The sequence below is a fragment of the Patella vulgata genome, chromosome 3 (genome assembly GCF_932274485.2).
Source record: "Patella vulgata chromosome 3, xgPatVulg1.2, whole genome shotgun sequence".
Taxonomy (NCBI): Eukaryota; Metazoa; Mollusca; class Gastropoda; family Patellidae; genus Patella; species Patella vulgata.
In genome coordinates this window covers 62566217-62584862 of record NC_065881.2, presented here as the reverse complement: position 1 = coordinate 62584862, position 18646 = coordinate 62566217, and the positions used below count along the sequence as shown (strand labels likewise).

At 35.0% G+C, this 18646-nt stretch overlaps 1 protein-coding gene across 7 annotated transcripts in view; it reads right to left on the bottom strand.

Moving 5' to 3' along the window:
- LOC126814483 (GATOR complex protein WDR59) overlaps positions 1-17067 on the bottom strand; it is a 70830-nt gene extending 53763 nt beyond the window's left edge. For all 7 annotated transcript variants that reach the window (XR_007677623.2, XR_007677624.2, XR_007677622.2 and 4 more), the window contains exons 1-8: positions 17005-17067; positions 12624-12673; positions 11100-11232; positions 9722-9807; positions 9400-9480; positions 8980-9017; positions 7282-7370; positions 6781-6897 (exon numbers count right to left, since the gene is read on the bottom strand). Coding sequence is in view for 4 of the 7 variants with exons in the window: in XM_050539632.2 (XP_050395589.2) it covers positions 6781-6897; positions 7282-7370; positions 8980-9017; positions 9400-9480; positions 9722-9807; positions 11100-11232; positions 12624-12673; positions 17005-17058 (648 nt within the window). In the remaining 3 variants the exon portion in view is untranslated. The remainder of the gene's footprint in view (positions 1-6780; positions 6898-7281; positions 7371-8979; positions 9018-9399; positions 9481-9721; positions 9808-11099; positions 11233-12623; positions 12674-17004) is intronic.
- Between the last annotated feature and the right edge of the window lie 1579 nt (positions 17068-18646).

The window sequence follows — 18646 nt, the reverse complement described above, 5'->3', positions numbered from 1 at the left end:
TACAGATTGGGGGATAACTTTTGTCGTTCAAGCATCCACAAGATTCAACAATGTGAAACAAGGGCCATAACTCTAGATCTAATTAACGGAAATTTGCTGAAACTCAATAGGCTTGTTTGTTTTACTAATTTAAACGATACCTATAAATTTCATACAGATCGGATAATAACTTTTGTCGTTAAAGCATTCACAAGGTACAACAAAGTGAAAAAAGGGCCATTACTCACAGTGTAATTAACGGAAATTGTTGAAATTCAATAGGCATCTTCGTTGCACTAATTTAAATGATGCATATCAATTTCAAACAGATCGGATGATAACTGTTGTCATAAGAGCGTTCAAAAGATTCAACAAAGTGAAACAAGGGACATAACTCTAGACGTAATTAACGGAAATTGCTGAAATTCAATAAGGTTCTTTGTTTTACTAATCTAAATGATGCATAAAAATTTCTTACAGATCAGATAATAACTTTTGTCGTTAGAGCATAAACAAGGTACAACAAAGTGAAACAAGGGCCATAACTCACAGCGTAATTAAAGGAAATTGCTGAAATTCAATAGGATTCTTCGTTTCACTAATTTAAATGATGCATGTCAATTTCAAACAGATCGGATGATAACTGTTGTCATTAGAGCGTTCACAAGATTCAACAAAGTGAAACAAGGGCCATAACTCTAGATGTAATTAACGGAAATTGCTGAAATTCAATAGGCTTCTTTTTTTACTAATTTAAATGATGCATATACATTTCATACAGATCGGTTGATAACTTTTGTTGTTACAGTGTTCACAAGAAGCAACAAAGTGAAACAAGGGCCATAACTCTAGATGTAATTAACGGAAATTGCTGAAATTCAATAAGCTTCTTTGTTTTACTAATCTAAATGATGCATATAAATTTCATACAGATCGTATAATAACTTTTGTCGTTAGAGCATTCACAAGGTACAACAAAGTGAAACAAGGGCCATAACTCACAACGTAATTAACGGAAATTGCTCAAATTCAGTAGGCTTCTTCGTTTCACTAATTTAAATGATGCATATCAATTTCAAACAGATCGGATGATAATGGTTGTCATAAGAGCGTTCACAAAAATCAACAAAGTGAAACAAGGGCCATAACTCTAGATGTAATTAACAGAAATTGCTGAAATTCAATAGGCTTCTTTGTTTTACTAATTTAAATGATGCATATAAATTTCATACAGATCGGTTGATAACTTTTGTCATTAGAGCGTTCACAAGGTGCAACAAAGTGAAACAAGGGCCATAACTCCAGACGAAATTAACGGAAGTTATTGAAATAAAATAGGCTTCTTCATCTCACTAATGCAAACAACATATATATATCAATTTCAAAACAATCAGATGATAAATGTAGTCTGTAGAGTGTTCACAAGAAATTGTGGACGACGGACGGACTGACAGACGGGACTAGATAATCGAGACTATGTTTTTTATCGTACCAACTTTAGTAATGATGATCGAGGCTAAGCTTAAAATTCAATCGCTAAATACTTGGTTGCAAGTGGCTAAATTTGACTGAAATTTTCAGCAAATCCCCTTTACATTATCTAGTTGTTAACTATTATAGTGAGAACTGCCAGCTCTTTATGTAATCTCCCATAAGGTATCTTTAACTTTAAGAAAGCCTTTGAATACAGAGTACAGTAGAGTAATGTATGTTGAATCACTAAATCAGGGGGAAATAATTTCAGAACTAGACTTTCACAAAAACACTCAAAATAAATGTGATACATCTGCTTAATTCTAACTGTATAAATATCACTATCAGGAAATTTAATGAATCTGTAGAAACTACATTTATGATAATATTAACATTTATCAATACACTCAGGGGCCATAACTTATCGGAAATCGTTGAAAGTCAATAGGATTCTCCGTCTCATGACCTTATAATTAGTGCTGATATCAAGTAAAATTTTACGCATCGATGCATCGGACGCAAACATAGATTCTCGTATCGATGCATCGGGAATTTTTTGCCGCCATTTTGTTAATCAAAAATTACAGAAATAACATTAGTATTTCTGATAGAAACATGAATTTCCCTAACATTATCATTAGGCCTACTATAGAAATGTCGATTTATTTGAATAAATTTATTTCCACAATATTCTTCTGTTATTTATTATGACATTAATATCGTCCGATTCACTTCAATTGACACTCGTTACTGTTAGCCATTGTTCAAATTTGTTGTGAAGGCGTGAAGGGTGAGGTGATTACAAGAGACAGCGTTTGCATTATTTATACGGATCGTATCAAAGTCTGTCTATAGGGGTTCATGAAGTATATTCTCTATTGCCCGTGGCAGAAAATAAGACTGAATCGTTTTAAAACTAGCGTTCAGAACCATCCGAGAAATATTATCCTTCTGACAGTTCGTTTGGTCATTTAAATGAACCGTGAAATTGAACTTGGGGTTAAAGGACATGATAGCCAGGGGACGTAACCAGCAAACGCAGTCTTTGTAGTCACTGGAAAATGGAGACAAACATAACGGAAGCGTAGGGTAAACAGGTCAAGCCTTATAATTTGTGCGGGATTCATTGAATTGTTCCGTTATTGTTTTATTTTGAATTATATAAAACACGCAGAAAAACGTATTTAAAAGGTGTTTTTTTATTCTAGTGGACGAACTTGTGAACTCCCCGGAGTCCTCGGACACATAAAGCTAATTATTAGTATTTTTTGGCGATGCATCGATAATACAAAAAAGTACTGAGAATCGAATCGGCGTCAGCTGAATCAATGCATTGGCGATGCATCGATACTTGATATCAGCACTATGTATAATAAATTTAAAGTCAATCGGATGTTAACTTTAGCCTCTAGAGCATCCACAAGATATTTCAAAGTGATCAAGGGCCATAACTCTGGCAGTAATTATCGGAAATCTTCGTCTCATAACCTTAAACACTGTGTGTTATTAACTTTAGCCTATAGAGCATCCACAAGATATTGTGGACTCCGGACGGATGGACAGGTGCGACAACAATATACTACCACATTTCAATGTGGGCATATAAAAAACGATAAGTTTTCCTGGGAATTCTATTAGTACATGCTAAAAAGAGATATCGATAATCCCCTCCATGAATCAAAAGTAGAGGTTATAAGCTACATTTTGACACCAAAAACGTAAATTATCAACTCAAAGTATTTTTAAAATCTTTGATTATTTGCCTTCAAATGAGATTTTGTGTTTTCCGGTAAATTCTTTGAATACTTCTACAACAAGTTTTAAAATACAACAATTCAGATGTAAAAAGTAAATATTTACTTCAGTGCACTACTCTGCTGCTCTCAAAAATGGTGGTCTTCGACCATCAAAAAATCAAATTCATCCATGATCCAGTCGCGATAGATGGTAGACCTGGATAATCGCATCTTTGAGGGAATTTCTTCTGACATCATATATTGATAGATGTCAATGATCCAGTGTGAAACTACTGCTGGAGGCGGCCATGATTGTTTACTGCGGATGACGTGAACGGTGTGTACAACGTCAAAATTTATTCAAGAACTGATCTAGGTCGAGGAAACCTTCTAGTTCGCTATAAATAGTTTTTTTTCTTTCTGCTTGTATCTCCATTACTACACAACAAATAGTCAAACTGTTATGTGTCCTCTGGGTTATTTTACACATGGAACAAGTGTGCAAAGTCTTAATAAGATTGGTGTTGAAAAGTTAGTGCATATACTATACAACTCAACGTCCTTAATCAATCACGACTATTATCAATGACAATCGAGATTAATAATATTTCTTCCCTCAGTACAGTAAATATTTTTCGGAATTTTGATGCCTAATTGAGCATATTCCAGGTCGGACGTTTGCCAGCTTGCCTAGGACATGTCCGGCATATATGGGCGAAACAACATCCATGCTGTGGGGTGAGTATGAATACATTTATTAACAACAGTATTAGTCAGGGTCCATAACAGTGATGGGATTTCGTCCGTATATTCCGGACATGTTCGAGGCTATTTTCCAAAATTGTCCAACCAGGAATATGCTCAATCGGACATCAAGATATGGTGAACAATATTCAAAATTCCAAAATTAATATAGTGTACTGAGTGTATAACTACCACTCGACCCGACTATCGTTGATGATAGGCTGGATTGATTAGGTAATTAAGTGATCAAACGTATTCATCGTGTTATATCGTCTATACACCTACCTTCATTAACTACGTAATCTGCCATGATTGACTGACTTAATCCTTTATCGGACCATTCATCAATCTAATCTTAAACAGAAGTCATTGCTTTCCCCTTGTCGGACTATTCATCAATCCAATAAGTATGTGATCATAATTTAATCTAAGTGTTTACCTCGTGGTTTCACCAGTGTCAGACATTTTAATCACAGCATGTACCAAAGGACAGTATGTATAAACTAGTCATAGATGTCACATATCGTAAGAGTAGATAACACCCCAAATCAATGGACAGTCATTTTGTCTGCGATATCTTTTAGGTCCGTTAACACTCCATATAGAAATTCTCATCCACAGTGGAACTTTCCCGCGATTTCGATTGCCGCACGAAAATTGATTACCATTTAAGGCAGTGCTTTTGAAGCTATGTGCTATGAGTCATGTACGCCATACACTGAAGTTATAAGAAAATAGTGTTTTGACGTATAAACACAGACACGTAATTTTGAAGGAATATTACTGTTTTGAATTTGATGTCAAAGCAGGATCGGCAAGCTTTCATTCAATTCATTCAATGTATTACGAAAATGCGTAATTTTTGTAGGAATGTTATTGACATAAATTTGAATGTCGTACGGGAATTGTCCATAAATATGTCCTTCAACAAAATATATGGATCTTTATGTTTCAAGTAAGCATAAATGACAATATATCACACCATAAACTAGTAGAGTGATTACATTGAGTTGGCCAGACACACAATAAATCCTTGTTATGAATATGTATTTTCACTTACACTTTAGTCACTATCCTGCTTTTCGTAGCCTTATCTCCGATTGTTTACATTTGTCTGGATGATTGAGTCATGCAGAAACATTAAGTGTACCTATTTATATTTTCTATGTACTGTGGTGTCTTACATTGCAGCAACATTTGACAAATATTTCTTAGCATTACCAAAGAATTCAACTTCAAATTAAGTACTTTTCAATGGTGTCAAGAATGGACCAGCGGCTGCCAGACAGGATACGCCCACATTTTCGAGAGATGGATAGAGAACAAGCTAAAAATAAAGTGATTTTTCCTACAATCAAGGGCCATAATTCAGAAAATTACAATTCAATATGCGCAAATATCGAAAGGAACCGAGAGCTTTGGGTTATAAACTTACATTTCAAGTTTCAACAAAATTGGATAAAAATTATAACCTCTATAGGGTCCAAAACCTTGATATACCATATTTTTACTCTGTTTGAGAACGAATGGGGGCCATTTTGTCTGTCAGTTTTTTACGCTATTTGAGAACGAAGGGTGGCCATTTTGTCTGTCAGTTTTGGGACGATTTTCACAAAATTCGAACTCAACCAGCCTTAGGGTGTAACGGTGATATAATAATACGTTTTTTTAAATCGGATAAAAATTATGACCTCTATAGGGTCCACAAGCTAAAAATGCGATTTTTCGTACAATCAGGGAACACAATTCAGGAAGTTACGGTCCAATATGCGTGAATTTCAGGAACCAAGATCTTTGGGTTATAAACTTACATTTCAAGTTTCAACAAAATCGGATAAAAATTGTGACCTCTATATAGGGTCCACAACCTTAATATTCCATATTTATACGCTATTTGAGAACGAAGGGCGGCCATTTTGTCTGTCAGTTTTGGGCCGTTTTTCACGAAATTCGAACTCAGCCGTCCTTAGAGTGTAACGGTGATATAACAATACGATTGTTTAAATCGGATAAAAATTATGACCTCTAATAGGGTCCACAAGCTAAAAACGCAATTTTTCGTACAATCAGGGGCCATAATTGAGGAATGTACGGTCCGATATACGCGAATATCAAAAGGAACCGAGATCTTTGGGTTATAAACTTACATTTCAAGTTTCAACAAAATCGGATAAAAATTGTGACCTCTATAGGGTCCACAAGCTAAAAATGGATTTTTCGTACAAACAGGGGCCATAATCCATGAAGTTTTGATCCGATACATGCCAATATCGAAAGCAGCCGAGATCTTTTGGAGATAAACCTATATTTCAAGTTTCGTCAAAATCGGATAAGAATTGTGATCTCTACAGTGTCCACAAACAAATTGTGGACGGACGGATGTCCAGACGTCCAGACGGACATAGGCGACGGCATAATACGTCCACATGAAAATGTGGGCGTATAAAAAGTGTGACCTCTATAGGGTCCACAACCTTGATATACCATATTTTTACGCTATTTGAGAATGACGGGCAGCCATTTTGTTAGAAATTCGAACTCAGTCGTCCTTAGGGTGTAACGGTGATATAATAATACGTTTTTTTAAATCGGATAAAAATCATGACCTCTATAAGGTCCACAAGCTAAAAACGTGATTTTTCGTACAATCAGGGGCCATAATTCAGGAAGTTACGTTCCGATATGCGCGGATATCAAAAGGAACCGAGACCTTTGGGTTACAAGCATACATTTCAAGTTTAAACCAAATCGGATAAAAATTATGACCTGTACAGTGTTCACAAGCTAAAAATGTGATTTTTTGTACAATAAGGGGCCATAATCCATGAAGTTACTATGAACATCTTACCCTGACACTGCAATCTTGACTAGCTGTGACTAGATGATCCTGACTAGATGGACTCCAATCTAACCCATGTATTTTAGATAAGTGAGCAGCTATATAAGTTAATGGCATATTTCCTTTCTAAAAATATATGAAAACCTTGATTAAATTATCTTTATAAGTGAAAATAACTAAAATTTACTTGTCAGCCCTGACAAGTGGCTACTCTTCAGCAAAATTCCAACTGCTAATGTGTACATTAGTAGACCCTACTTGTCAGCCATGAGGACACTACCCCTGACACGTGGGAACTGGTTTTAAAAAAAGTCGGAGATTCTTTTCAGCAAGTGCTAGGAATATCACATGGGACATTCTTATTGCTCCATATTGTGAACTAATGACTAAACCAGAGCAGTACAAAATCTATGTATTGAAGCATGCGAGACAATATAAGGTAAATTCGGTAAGGTGAATTGGTTATTAAACCAGATCAGTAAAAAATCTAAAAGGAGTAACAGATCATACCCTTGGATCCCATACTCTCAAATCGCCTTCATGTGTGGTAGCAAACTGGTTATTTGTAACTTTATTCCATTTTACTTGGTAAGCTCCAGCTAAAACAGTTCAAATATACAAGCTCTATAAGTAATTTTATTTTGAGCATAAACATTTGCATGGAAACATAATTAAATGCATCTAATTTATATTCAACATTCCAATCCTGAATTACTTTAGAACTGATGTGTTGGAAACCCTAAAAGATATGACATGTTCACAAATCCTACCACTATCAAGTTATACCATTTGCATTAACAATCAGATTCAGATTAAAGTATACCATTAGATCTACATGTAAATGTTGTGTCTTTTGTCTGTCAGTTTTGGGCCGATTTTCACGAAATTCAAGCTCAGTCGTCCTTAGGGTCTAACGGTAATATAATAATGCGTTTTTTTAAATCGGATAAAAATTATGACCTCTATGGGGTCCACAAGCTAAAATCGTGATTTTTTGTACAATTAGGGGCCATAATTCAGGAAGTTACGGTCCGATATGCGTGAATATCAAAAGGAACCGAGATCTTTGGGTTATAACTTACATTTCAAGTTTCAACAAAATCGGATAAAAATTGTGACCTCTATAGGGTCCACAACCTTGATATACCATATTTTTACGCTATTTGAGAACGAGGGGCGGCCATTTGTCTGTCAGTTTTGGGCCGATTTTCACGAAATTCGAACTCAGCTGTCCTTATGGTGTAACGGTGATATATTAATACGTTTTTTTAGATCGGATAAATAATATGACCTCTATAGGGTCCACAAGCTAAAAACGTGATTTTTCGTACAATCATGGGCCATAATCCATGAATTTTCGATCCGATACATGCCAATATCGAAAGCAGCCAAGATCTTTTGGGGATAAACCTATATTTCAAGTTTCGTCAAAATCGGATAAGAATTGTGACCTGTAGAGAGTCCACAAAGAATTGTGGACGGATGGACAGACAGACAAACGTCCGGACGGACAGGGGCGACAGCATAATACGTCCACATGAAAATGTGGGCGTATAAAAAACTTTCGAATATATCACCGTTACACCGTAATTTTGATTGAGTTCGGATTTTAAAAACCATTTAAATATATTAACATTCCACCATAATGAATGTTGAATTCGAATTTCGGGAAAATCGAAATGAAACTACCCGACAAAATGTCCGCTCTTTGTACGCAAATTGTGTAAAAGTATGCAATACGAAGGTTGTGGACCCTCTAGAGGTCACAATTTTTATCTCATTTTGATGAAACTTAAAACATATCTTTACATCCCAAAGATCTCAGTCCCTTTTGATATTTGCATTTCAGTCCATTACTTTCTGGATTATTGTCCCTGATTGTACAAAAAAACCTGTCTGTTTTTAGCTTGTTCTCTATCCATCTCTTGCAAAATGTGGGCGTATCATGCCTGGCAGCCGCTGGTTATACATTCGATAGCCTCTACTCAGGGCCCTACCCCATATAGATGAACTTTGATTGGATGACGAAGACCATTATATTTAACTTTTGTTTTTTTCTGTAACACTCTATACTCTATAGGCGTCTTCAAGAGCTGTCAGAAGATTTCATGAAGAAAACAAGGGCCACAACCCATGAAGTTATTAGCAGAAATTGGGCATATATAAAAATGGTAATAAATAAATATGATTTTAAGGGGAATTACTTACCTACTGTCTGGAAAGAAGCTATAGGTTTCTTTGGTTCTCTACAAACATAATTCAACACAAATTACAGAATCATAATACATAGAATTAAGAAATTACACCTGGGTTTCTCGACATATGTCAATACTGAATACCCAATAATATGTCATGCTGCAAGGGAGATTATTAATTTATACAACATTATTTACATATAGTTTCTTTGAATAGTAGACAATGTAAACCTAGATGTTAAGTTGCTGTTATCATTGTATCATATTGGTTGTCACATATTTTATATTTTGGATAAGAAAATCAAGATTTGTAACTTTTAAGTGACAGAATTAGTAAAATCAAACTTCAGAATGCAGCATTGTAGATCTATTATTTATAGAACTAAACTCATCTGGATATCTTTACAGAAACACTGATAAATTAAATGTATACCTGATGTCCCATAAATAAGAAAATGTATCTACTGAACAAGATGCTACAATATTTACATCAAATGGTGACCAATCCACATCACTGTAAATCAAACATAATGGAGGTAATTATTGTTATTGGAGCATATTCAAAATGGAATGAGTCAGAAGACGTTTATTTCATTACAAAATTATTTGCTAGACAAACACAAAATTAACCAGATATCTGTGCATGCTTTCTATAAAACTAGCATAGGACCTGATGTGAACTAAATCTGCCACGGTTGACAACAATTAAATATTCTTAATGGCATACACATTAATCTCAAATTAAGTTTCTTTACCTAACAGTCCTTGAGTGAGCTTTTAAATTACATTTATGTTCAGCTGTGCCATCCCTCCATGTGTATACATCTAATCTTTGATTAGACTGAAAAAAAAATACAAACATACACCGACAGCAGCTAAGTCATCTGGGTTGTCACATATTTTTTTCTTTTGTAAGTAATGGCAACATTTACAACACACTAAAATCTGATTAACAACCTCTACAGTATCCACAAGATTTTTCAATGTGATCAAGGGACATAACTCTGGCAGTAGTTATCGGAAATCGTTGAAAATCTATAGGATTTTTCTTCTCATGATCTTAAACACTGTGTATAAATTTAAAGTCTATTGGATATTAACTTTAGCCCGTAGAGTGTCCACAAGCAATTGTGGCCGCAGGACAGCCGCCTGGACCGACAGACGGGGGTGACGATAATATACAATTAAGTAAGGCAATGCATTTCAGGGATTGGCTGTACAGTACAGTAACATGACAATTTTCTGCACAATCAAGACCATTAATTGTTATGTGAGACAGTGAAAGAACATCAGTTTGAAAACAAACATTCATAAAAAGAACAGACTTCTAGTCACAAGATAATAAATATTGAGAAAAACAGAAACAGCAGTCTGTGTATCTCCTAGTTCCGATTAATTCCCTACTTACACTTTAAAGTTTAAACGATAATAATAGTTTAATTTCAGTATGAATATATATAAATATCACTCTCAGAACAAGATGCTGTTTCTAGGCTGGTGCATGTCCTCAACATTGAGCATTTGCCTTATGACATTAGTTTTTCCATTAGGTTTAGGCTAAATGATATTAAACAGCATTAAATAAATTTTGAAAAAAGTTAAAGTGTCTCATCACTTTTGAATTAGCCTCCAAATGATCTCCAGTACCACATGCCCAAGCATTTTGTTGATTCAGACAAATGCTCTTGTTTTGCAAGCTTGTTTTGTAAACTTGTGATCATTGAAACCTTGGACCATATTTGTATTACTGGATATTTTAGCACCAGAATGAACAGCATTAGGTCATGGTAAACTAATTCAAATCATTATTATAGATGAAACAAACTGGGGATCTGGAAGGAAAATTTACCTGATCAGACAGCTGAGCATTGATGAAAATATCATCTTACATGCTACTTAGCTTGTTTCAAGGATTGACTAATGTATAGGCCCTTCATGCTAGTGATTCAAGGCAAGAAATTCTAAAAGACTGGGACCAGACTGGTATTGGTTGACACTAGTCATTTGTTGAAACAGTAATACACATTAGGCAGTTGAAATCAATGGTGTCCATTAGAACATAATAAGAGATTAGCGACACTTATAGTTAAACTAAAATTTTCCAGAAAAGTCAATGAAAACAATCGAACTTACAGCAGTAACAAATATAGGGGCATGTGAAGCATGAGGATTCCATTGTACACAACTGATTTCCCATTTACTCTTCCTGGCTACCTTTATAACATTATCTGTGTTATTCAAATTAACCAATGCCAAGGCTTTTCTTCTGCAATTAAAGATACATTAGTTAAGAGTTTAATAAAGAGTTGGTCATTCTTGCTATAATAATTCAAAAATAGATGATAAATTAGAATATTGAAAATTTCATTCAAATTACGTCATTCTGAGCCAAATTATCACTGTTTGTAGTTTTGACAAGATGTGTGCATAGTGGTAACCAGGGTACTGGTATATTCGAGACTTAGCCTCGCTTTCTCATTTTTAAATTTAATTTTTAAATGTCGAACCGTTGTAATCTAGTTAAAATCTTCAGTATCCTATGCCATCGAGAGTTGATTATGGTCTTATTTTGTTAATAAATGTCTAATTAATAGTTTATACAGCATTTCAGGCCCAAAGAAAGACCTGCAATAGGCAGATTTAGCTCTTGCATAATGTATGTTTAAAAGTGAACAAAAAAATCGAGAACAAAAAAAAAGATATTGTAAGATAAATCATCAAAGACCACAGCTCTCATTTCGGTCAATGTAGCTATATGTATTCAATGGCTTGCTGACATTGTAAATGTGAAATCAATCTGTCAGTCAATTTGCATACCAGAAAATTTATGTAATTAACTTGATTAGTTTAAAGTTTAATTGCTGTACATTAAAAAGATAGGTTGCCAGGGAACAAAACAAACACCCACAGCAGCAAAATCGTCTGGGCAGTCAACAAGTGTTGTCGCATATTTTTACTTTTGTTGGTAATGAAACGTTTATAATACCGGTACACTAAAATCTGATTAAGAGTAACAACTCATTAAGCAATTATCAGAAAATCATTAGAATTTGTTTGGCCCATGCTACCATTTAGTATACAAAACATTTAATATCATGGATTTAGCTGGTCGAGTTATCAAAAATCATTGAAAATCAATATACTTGTTCATCTCAAGACCTTATACTCTGTGTATCAATCTAAAGTCAATCGAAACGATTATATATAGGCATAATTATCAGAAAATTATTAGAATTTGTTTGGCGCATGCCAACATTTAGTATACAAAACATTTAATATCATGGATTTAGCTGGTCAAGTTATCAAAAAATCATTGAAAATCATTAAACTCTGTACAAAGTGTTCAAGGGCCATAACTCTGGCAGTAATTATGGGAAATCGTTGATAATCAATAGGCTTCTTCGTCTCATGACCTTTAACATTGAATCGGATATTAACTTAAGCCTCTAGAGCGTCCACAAGCAATTGTGGACACCGGACCACGGGACGGGGTCAAAGACAATATATGACCACATTTCAATGTGGGTGTATAAAAATAGAATATACTAGCCTGTACTTCATAAGCATTTTCTTTGTTTTCACATATATATACATAATTCTTAAAAATAACTTATAAAGTTGCGAGGAGACAGAAAGATCATCAATTATATCTCTTACCCAGCTAATAAAGCCCATTGTCCTACACAATCCACACCCATTGCACTGGCCTGTAAGTATACATAAATTAGTAAATGAAAAATATGACATACTCAAAATAAGGAAAGGCGGAGTGTGGAAAAATGTGGGGAGGTTGATGAATATATAACCGGGCAGTGGTATTTGTTTATAAATTGGAGTCACATGGCACTAAGTTAGAAGTATGGGTAGCTATAATAAATATGATAAAAAGATAGGTTGCCAGGCAATGAAACATCACAGCAGCAGATCATAAATGTTGTCACAATTGTGGATAATTGGATATTTTACAAAACAATAACCAGACCACAACTCTAGAAGTAATTTGTTTACAAGAGCATCGCTATCGCTGCAATATACGTCCACATTCCTGCTTTGATAGATATGGTACTTTTTAAGATAGGTTGGCAGGCAACGAAACATACCCCCGCAGCAACTAAATCATCCGAGCGGTCGACAAGGGTTGTCGCATATTTATTCATTTGTAGGTAAATGAAAATGAAATGAAATGGGGTTTAACATCCTACCGTTCTGCTCCTAACCTGGGCTAATGAAGACGGGCATACAGTGTGCTATGAGGGAAATTTTGCACGGGCAGCGGCACTACGACCTACTCTTATATCAAATTCCAACTGCCAAGGGATCTTTTACGTGCATGCCAATGTGTACACAGGACCTCGGTTTTTCGTCCTATCCGAACGACTAGACAGCTGTCCTTGTCAGGCCCTCCGTCCTGCATCACTGACAAGGGGAAACCACGCCGGAAAATCGGGATGAACTTTCTTGGCCAATGCAGGGATCGAACACCCGACCTCTAGACTAGCGAGCCAGCGTCTTACCCACTTAGCCACGTGATCCCCCTCCTTTGTAGATAATCGGGGGCCTTTACAAGACAGTTCCATACAGATCAGATTATAATTTTTGCTGTTTGAGGGTTCACAAAGTTCTACAAATTGAAACAAGGGTCTCAACTCGGAAGTAATCTACAGAAATTGTTGAAATTTGACAGGCTTTTTCGTTTCACTAATTTAAATAATGCATATAAATTTCAGAAAGATAGAATGATAACTTTTGGGGTTAGAGCGTTCACAAGGTCAAACAAAGTGAAACAAGGGCCATAACTCTAGAAGTAATAAACGGAATTGCTGAAATTCAATAGGCTTCCTTGTTTTGCTAATTTAAATATTGCATATAAATTTCACAAAGATCGGATGTTAACTTTTGGCATTAGAGCGTTCACAAGGTTCAATAAAGTGAAACAAGGGCCATAACTCTAGACGTAATATACAGAAATGGCTGAAATTCAATAGGTTTTTTCGTTTCACTATTTTAAATAATGGATATAAATTTCACAAAGATAGGATGATAGCCTTTGGGTTTAGAGCGTTCACAAGGTTAAAGAAAGTGAAACAAGGGCCATAACTCTAAAAGTAATAAACAGAAATTGCTGAAATTCAATAGGCTTCTTCGTGTCACTAATTTAAATATTGCATATAAATTTCACAAAGATCGACTGTTTACTTTTGGCATTAGAGCGTTCACAAGGTTCAACAAAGTGAAACAAGGGCCATAACTCTAGAAGTGATAAACAGAAATTGCTGAAATTCAATAGGCTTCTTTGTTTCGCTAATTTAAATATTGCATATAAATTTCCCAAAGATTGGATGTTAACTTTTGGCATTAGAGCGTTCACAAGGTTAAAGAAAGTGAAACAAGGGCCATAACCCTATTGAAATTAAATAGGCTTCTTCATCTCACTAATGTAAACAACATATATCAATTTTAAAACCATTGGATGATAACTTTTGGCGTTATCAAGAAATTGTGGACGATGGACGGACGGACGGACAGACGGGGGCGATGGCAACATACAACCACATTTCCATGTGGGCGTTTAAAAATGAAGAACATGAAATATGAAATGGCTGCCATGACTGTAATATGACAAGAGGCAAAGAAGCCTAGGCGTAATTATCGGAAATAGCTGAAAATCAATAGGCTTCTTCGTCTCATGACCTTATACACTGTATATAAATTTAAAGTCAATCAGATATTAACTTTGACCTCTAGAGCGGACACAAGATTTTTTTAAGTTATCAAGGGCCATGACTCTGGCAGTAATTATCGAAAATCGCCGAAAATGAATAGACTTCTACGTCTCATGACTTTAAACACTGTGTATAAATTTAAAGTCAATCGGATATTAACTTTAGCCTCTAGAGCGTCCACAAGATTTTTCAAAGTGATCAAGGGCCATAACTCTGGCAGTATTTATCGGAAATCGCTTAAAATGAATAGACTTCTACATCTCATGAACTTAAACACTGTATAAATTTAAAGTCAATCGGATATTAACTTTGACCTCTAGAGCGTCCACAAGATTTTTTGAAGTGATCAAGGGCCATAACTCTGGCAGTAATTATCGAAAATCGCTGAAAATGAATAGACTTCTACGTCTCATGACGTAGCCTCTAGGGCATCCACAAGATTTTTTCAAAGTGATCAAGGGCCATAACTCTGGCAATAATTATCAAGTTATAAAGTTTCATCAAAATCGGATCAAAATTGTGGCCCCTAGAGGGTCCACAACTTTGATATACCAGATGTACATTTTGTCTGGCATTTTTTGTCTGATTTTCATGAAACTCAACCTCAGACAAAATTACGGTGTAACGGTGATATATTCGAATGTTTTTTTAAATCGGATAATAATTGTGACGTCTAGAGGGACCACAAGCGAAAAACTTTATTTTTCGTACAATCAGGGGCCATAATTCAGGAAGTTATGATTTGATATGCACGAAAATAGAAAGGAACCAAGATATTTGGGTTATAAACATGCATTTCAAATTTCATCAAAATCAGATGAAAATTGTAACCTCCAGAGGATCCACAACCCTGATTTTTACGAAATTCGAACTCAACCATCCTTTAATAGGGTGTAACGGTAATATATTCAAACGGTTTTGTAAAACTGATAAAAATTGTGACCTCTATGGGGTCCACAAGCTAAAACGCGATTTTTTGTAAAATCAGGGGCCATAATTCAGGAAGTTACGGTCCGATATGCGCGAATATCGAAATCAATCGAGATCTGTGGGTTATAAACATACATTTCAAGTTTAAACCAAGTTTAGTCAAATGACTACAAAAAGGTTACTGGTAGCTCCCTTACTTTACACATAAACTGACCCAAAACTGTACTGCACATAGCTTAACATATAATGAACCAATTTCTATTGAAATAAAGGTGAAACCTTACCGCATAATTATATGATATGAAACCCAACTGTTACGTGAAATTTCTCGACTATGGGAATTGGTTTATTATGTGATAAGCTATGTGCAGGGATGGGTGGGACTTAAAAAAGAAAGAGCCAGGGCTTAAATCTGCCTTGTTCAGCAGAATCGCCAAAAACGACCTTGCAATGAAGGACCTAACACTAACCACAAAAATGACGTCGAACGGATAAACTTATCGTCTTATCTCTAGGAGAACCTAAAAAGTCGATAAAATCAAAAGTTACGAGTTGTAAAAATAGTCCTCAGGCTATTGTTGCGACGATGCTTTCACTTTCAGAGCCCTCCATCGGCGAAGTTAAAAACTGAATAGTCGTAAAAATAGTCCTGTGATAGCCTGAGGACTATTTTTACGACTCGTCGTAACGAAATTTCAAGTCTCTACGATCACGAGAACCCTCTGTGTTTTTCGAGATAAGAAATGGTGCTATTAACTTCAACGTAGCACATTATTGTTATTTATAATATTTCTGCCACACCCAACTACAATTAAGCATATAATCCTACCTGAAACGGGTACAAATCCCCCTTTTTTAAATCAAAGCGACAGTAGATTGCTTTTCCCGACATTTTAAATTTACGTCTGTAACACATAAATAGCCAATCAAAGTACTAATCTGATCAGGGTTGCGCAGTAGTAATACGCCGTAATTATGAACGTCCGAATCAATTTTGATAAAAACAACGCTTGATTTACTTTATTGTCAATATACATTTTGCTGATAAATGAATGTTGTTTCAGTAGATTGTGTAATAAGTACTAAATTAATAGTATAAAATTAACTTATTTTTAAGATGGTGCATGCATTAATAAAGAAATTGAGTTTGCCACTTGGAACTAAAGGCTTAGGCATCCAATTCTAGCTAAAAATCAAGCACATCAGTATATATCTCAGCGTTTTTAGTTCCGTTCTCGTAGCTAGAGAACTGGTAGAGGCACGAAAACCAAAGGATGAATTTAGTTGACAATGATACAAACGCATTTCAAAGAGCTTTTCATGCATTATTCAGCATAACTAAGGTTGAGTCAAAAGTGAACAAGTTTATTAGAGCTTTAACAAACCTGTAAATCTTTGTATTCCGCAAAAAATTGTTCCGTACTCCATTGTACGGCCATTTTCTTATATATTTATTTTGTCTCGGTTATCCAGCATTTAATATTTAATATGGCCATCCTGTCTCCCAATTTTTGTTATTCATAGTATTAATTATTGATTCAATTCAAATACTTTTTGGAAAAACAACAAATTTGAAATAAATTTTATATCGTATTAAAGAAATATTTCCTTCTAGATGACAATATTTAGGATTTTTGTAGTACATAGTGCAGCAAGGGTGCATAACTCTTGATGTCAATTTATTTAATTATTTTGTTTATTTGAAACGTTAGTGATTTTTATCAATCTATTGAATGGAAACGGTGTTTGTTGTTACTCATATCCATATTATTTATAGAAGAGAATTAAAAAAAAAAAAAAAAATATGACAGGGTTAAACTGAAGTCTCAAAAAGCTCGAAATTCTACACTGATTTGGAGACTAAAGGGGGACAACTCTTCTAGTACCCGTCATGGACAGTGGAATGGGTGTGACACATTTATGTTGATTAGCTGTTCATTAGCATAATACATGATAACATTCTCCAAAATGACCTTGCAGTCAATTTGATCAAGTGTAGAACAAGCCCAGACTATGAACCTCTAGCAACTTTCATATAATTAAATGTATCAGAGAACTTTATTTGTTGAATATCATATCACAATAAATCATATCAAATCTATAAAAAAAGAAATAGCAGGTCTGGTAAAGCCTGTCAGTTTATTTTCAGGGGGAAACCAGTTTGAAGGAAGATATTATGACCTCCCTTTAAAGGATATAATAGTAAATTTTGTTGTTGTCCAGTATATATGTATAAGAATATCTTGTACCCCATTTCATTCACACAACCTTAGTAATTTTTCTAAAATATGTTTCATTTTCTTTAACTGCACTTACATTAGACCAGACAATTAAGATTGACCATTTCAATCACAGCAATATGTCTAGTATGACTTAGCTAAATACTGTCCAAGTGAACGTGCCACTGCAAACATAGCTATTTCTACACTGATATAAAATTGGGGACGGACATTTCAGCCATTTAAAAGAAAAACCCATTCTATCTGGATAGAAGGATGGTATTCCCATGCTGCAAATGCTTCAGCAGAATACACAATCTGCTTCATCTTCAAGATTGTCATTTGTACAAAAATGTAATCACCCAGGGTAGCCTTCAGTTGCACGGATTTTCGCACTATAGTTCAACCTGTGGTCGTGACCAGCCATACCATACGATAGAGCACAGTCGGGATAGTTCAGAGTGTAGTCCAAACCATAGTCTACATCCGAAGGTCGGCCTGGTTTTCTAAACATAGAAAGAGAGGGCCTTTTTGACTAAATGGAGCTTGTTATAATAACATATTAATATTAAATGGTTATTTCTATTCAAGTGACTAGGTGTCCCTTCATAGCTTTTAACCAGACACTGGGTTTCACAAAGAATTACATGTGTGTTTAAAATACGTGCTATCAGGAAATGACACAATTTACTCTCAATATGCTGTCTTATTAATGAATAAATGTATTATAATCTGGAAACTTTATGGTATTAAATAGCTGTTTTATGTTAGGATAATAGATGATCAACTGTAAATGGTTTTAACGACT